The 4565-nt window shown below is 67.4% G+C and overlaps 1 protein-coding gene across 1 annotated transcript; it reads left to right on the top strand.

Moving 5' to 3' along the window:
* Positions 1-4071: 4071 nt before the first annotated feature.
* On the top strand, positions 4072-4549 carry BHLHA9 (basic helix-loop-helix family member a9; the record flags this gene model as incomplete). Its single annotated transcript, XM_019545322.1, is given in 2 exon segments — positions 4072-4266; positions 4268-4549. Coding segments are annotated over 2 exon segments (477 nt in total), but the record flags the coding sequence as incomplete, so codon positions are not given.
* Positions 4550-4565: the final 16 nt, after the last annotated feature.

The raw sequence follows: 4565 nt of genomic DNA on the forward strand, positions 1-4565 counted from the left end.
TTTAGGAAACGATTACTTCTTGCCGCAGCAGCCCCCCGGGGTCCCCCTCTCCGCCACGCCCCGGACAAGGGGCGAAAGGGCTCCGTGGAAGATAGCCCCCCCGCCAGCCCGGCCCGGCCGCACGGCGCTGGCCTCCTTCCAGGGCTGCCCTGACGCCTCCGGTAAGCCAGAATCACTTCCAAGCAGGTTTCCGAGCTCGAGGAACGCGCGAGTCATGAGCCTAAGTGGTTTCCTGGGTCCCGGCCCGGTGCTGATGGCGCGGGGTGCTGGCTCCCGGCCCGCCACCCCCGGCCCGGTCCCCCGGCAGCAGAGCGGGAGCCACGACACGGCAAGGATGCCCCGGGGACTAAGCAGTGGCTGGCACAGGTCACTGCCTCAGCACTTCATAAAGCAACAATTAAGGGCAAGAAGTCAGCCTCTGAGCCGGGCTAACCCTAGCTCTGAGGAGCCTGCATGGCAGAGCCCCCGGGCCCAGCCGGCCGGGTGCGTGGGTGCTTGCCACGTGTCCCGCGCCAGCGGCCGAGTCCCCGTCTCCAGGGCCGACAGCCTCTGCGGTGAGGTCCTGAGCGGGACGGCCGCTGACCGGGAGCGCAGGCCGGAGAGCCCGCGCTGTGCCCCCTGGGGAGGGGCTGCTGCTCCCAAGCTCTCTGCCCTCGCACCCCGTGGGGACGGGGCTGCACCCACGTGGCAGGCAGATGCCCCCGGGCAGCCATCACAGTGCACGCAGCTGGCAATGCAGCAGGGCACATCCCCAGCTCTGGGGCCGGCGCCTCAGTGCATTGGGGGGGGTCTCCCCGCCAACCCAGTGCAGCCCAATCCCCGCAGGGCAAGAGGGGGAAAAGCTTGGGAGCAGCAGCCGCTGCGCCATGGGGCACAAAGAGCCCAGCAAGGGCAGGAAGTCCCAGCAGCCCGGGGGTGCATGGCTGACCCGGCAGCACAAAGGGTGGGTGCTGCCCCGTGCCTGAGGCGGGGGAGCCCCGCACCTCATGGGATGCAGCCCGGAGGGCGGGAGACTGCCGGGGCTGAGGGGCTGCAGGAGCCCCTGGCAGTGCCCAGCCCACGGGGGCTGCACCGAGCAGGGCGGGAAGCAGGCGGGAGCCGCCTCGCAGCACCTCCGGCAGGGCGGGCCGTGCCGCATAATTGCAGCCCTGTCCTGCATCGGGCCCCGCCGTGTTCCTGGCCCCTGCCTCGGCTCGTAAATCTCTCCAGGAGGCCGATAAATCAGAGCAGCCCCCGGCAGCGGGGGCACACGGGGAGGAAGCCGCCAGCGCCCTAATTACAGGCAGCGGGGACCATCCGCAGGCCCTGATTTACGGCTGGGACTTCCCCTGGGCCAGGCCGGTGCCCCAGCGGAGGGGGAAGAGGAGGCTGCCCAGGGCCGAGCCAGCACGTGGGGCTGGCGGGACAGAAGCGAGGACGTAAGACTCGCCCTTGGCCATAGGACCATCAGTGCCCAAGCTCGCTCTCTGCAGGCAGCCACGGGGTTCGGGGATGCCCTGGGCCCATGCATGGCAGGGGGGTTCCCCAGGAATGGGCCTCGGGGACGGGGTGCTGGCCACGATGCGCCCAGGGGGCCATACTGGGGTGGGCACAGACTGCCCGGGAGCCCTGAGTGCCCGGTCCAGGGCAGTCAGCCGCAGGGGACCCACCGCCGCGGCTGGCGGTTCACCTGGGCCTGCGTGGCCCGGCTGCTGGGCAGGGGGAGATCCCGGTCTGCGCCAGTGGGAAGGGCCAGTATGGGCAGGCCCAGGTGGGTGCTCATACATGTTTGCAGCATTTGCCTCCCCTTTGAAGTCCCGCTGCCCCGGCCCCCCTCCCTGCCCGAGGCCCCGGCCCCTGATTTATAGGGCTTCTCCAATGCAGGCCCCTAAATTAACTGTGGCTTCAAAGGGCCAGGAGGGGAGAAGGGCAATAGACAAATAGCCCCGTGCTAATTGCTGGAGCTGTGGCAGAGCTGCGCTGCCGCAGGGGGCCGGCCGCAGGGGCCGCACTCGGCCAGCGCCCCTGGACTTCGTCGCGCGGGGGCTGAGGCTGTTTGTCACACCGCTGCCCTGTGCCTGACAGGGTCCCGCAGCCGGACGCCAATTAAACTATTGGCGAGGACAAGTGTCTGTCAAGGCGACGGCAGGCCGGGCACCTGGAGGGTTATCTGACCTGCGCTGACCACACACAGGGCGGGCGACAAGCCGGGCAGGGCCCCGCCGACCGGGACAGCGCTCCCAAACTCTGCTCAACCAAACGGGTCCTGGTTTCTAAGGGCAAGAGGGGTGCTCTGTGCCGGGAAGGAGCGTGGACATCGCCCCCAGGCCCCTCCCTGCTCGTCCAGCGGTGCCACAGCGGGGTGGCACAGAGCGGCCCAGCAGTGAACAGGCAGTGATGCCCAGCAGGTCCCTGCCCCAGCACCTTGCAAAGCCATGGCCTGGTGACATAATGGGGCTTGTCTCCTGGCAGGGGAGAGGGGTGCTCACCCCCCATCAAGGCACAGGAGCAGAGAAGAGGGCAGATGTAGCCTGAAAAGAGGTATTGGCCAAGCCCTGGCGGGAGGCTGGACTGCTGGAGCACCAGGTTAGCTCCTGGGGTCCCTGCAGGCTGGGTGCTTGGCGATCCACAACGCCCAGCCCCAGGTCCCCGCGGCCAGGACTGCAGCTGTGCTCGGCCATTCGTGGCATCTTGTGGCTCCCCGCAGTGCCGAGGCTGGGGCCTGGCCAGGACCCCATGACACAGCCACAGCAGCAGGCCTGCCCTGGGCCCTGCCTGGCCGATCAGGTAGGAGGATGGGGGAACAATGGGTCTCTTTGAGCCTCTCTCCTCCCCAGCAGCTCTGTCTTCCCTGAATAAATCCTGGCCCAGACAGCTCTGGCCCCAGGCGCCTGCCCTGCCCCTGCTCCCCGGGGAGGGAGGGAGCACTTTGGTGCTTTTATCACCTACCCCATCCCCCTGCCACAGGCCTGCTTCCTGCCCTGCGGCCACCAGCCAAATTCCTCTGCTTCCAGGGGCTGTGGGGGGTGTCTTATATATATCTATATAAATAATAGTTCATGTTCCAGGTCAGATTAGCCAAATCAGTTCCAAACCCTATCAACTGAGCAAGCAGAACTCAATCTTTCTTAACACCAGGTATGGGGCTACAACCAGTGAGCATCCTCCACCCAGACCTCTCACCCTGGGCCTTCATATACTCCCAAGTCCATTGGCAGGCATCCTACATGCAGGCCCAAGCCTGGAGGTCTTGGGGTCCAGATGCCCCCCAATGCTACAGGCAAGCATCCTCCATCCCAGACTCTTCGGTCCGGGACTTCAGATACTCCCTACGCTCAGTCTTAGCCCATAAAAGGCCAGTACTACACTTGATCTTAGCTCACACGAGGCCGAAGCATCTGCACAGTCAGCCCCTTTGCAAAGTAGGAGGCAGATGCTGCTTGCACCACGGATCTCCGCCCCCAAGGCCAGGCCCCTCCACTGGTGCCCGCGGCGTTCACCCATCTCTCTCTCCACCACCATGCAGGGCCGCGGGTCATGGCTCTCTAACGCTGCCCACCATCCCAATCCAAGCCCCCTTCGAGACGCGCTCCCACCTCCTGTCAGGGGTAGACGCACGCTCCGGCACCCCCGGGACCCGGGGCTCGGTGTCAGGCCCCGGTGCTGACACACTCGTGGCCCAGTCACTTCCCCTCACCATGCCTTTGCTCTCTTCTCTCCTCTCTCTTGCAAACCCCCCCTTTCCCAGGAAATCTGTCCGTGGCCCTATCATGGCTTATGGCCCAGCAGAGTTGAAGCCTAGCTGCGGCAGGGGAGCGGTGGGGCAGAGACAGTGCAGGGCAAGCCGCTCGGGAGAGACCGCAGGAGGGAAGGCCCGGGCTGGGCCGGGTGTGCCCCGCAGTGCAGCACCTGCAGTGTCAGGGGAGGCCTTGCCCTGCCCTGCTGCTCCAGGCCCCTGCCGGGGGGCAGGACGCGGAGGACGGGAGGTCCCGGGGCAGCACGTGGGCGTGCTCTTCGCCCCGGTGCAGCTCAGGACGAGTGCACCGCACACCTGGAGGCAGGTCATAAAGGGCCCGGGAGGGGAAGCACGTGATGCAGGTGAGCTCGGCAGGCGAGTCTGTAGCAGAGGACCGGGGCTGCGCCGCGGGAGTGTCCGCCCGAGCTCGCAGGCGGCGGGACGGCTGCGGTGCCGGCCGGCGAAGCCATGCCCAGCGCGGGCGGCTCGGAGGGAGAGCTGGGAGGGGCCCGGAGCCCGGGGCTCAGGCAGGCGCTGTGGGGCCCCACGGGCAGCGAGGCCTCGTCCTGCCCCGGCGATGGCGAGGAGCCCAAGGGGCGGCGGAGGAGCAGGCCAGTGCGCTCCAAGGCGAGAAGGATGGCGGCCAACGTCCGGGAACGCAAGCGCATCCTGGACTACAACCAAGCCTTCAACGCCCTGCGGCTGGCCCTCAAGCACGACCTTCGCGGCAAAAGGCTCTCCAAGATCGCCACGCTGCGCAGAGCCATCCACAGGATTGCCGTCCTGTCCGTGTCGCTGCGCTGGCCCTGCGCGCACGCCGAGTGCCGCCTCCGGTACCGCGGGCCCGGGC

This window comes from Crocodylus porosus, unplaced genomic scaffold, assembly GCF_001723895.1.
Source record: "Crocodylus porosus isolate Cpor-Errol unplaced genomic scaffold, CroPor_comp1, whole genome shotgun sequence".
NCBI lineage: Eukaryota > Metazoa > Chordata > Crocodylia > Crocodylidae > Crocodylus > Crocodylus porosus.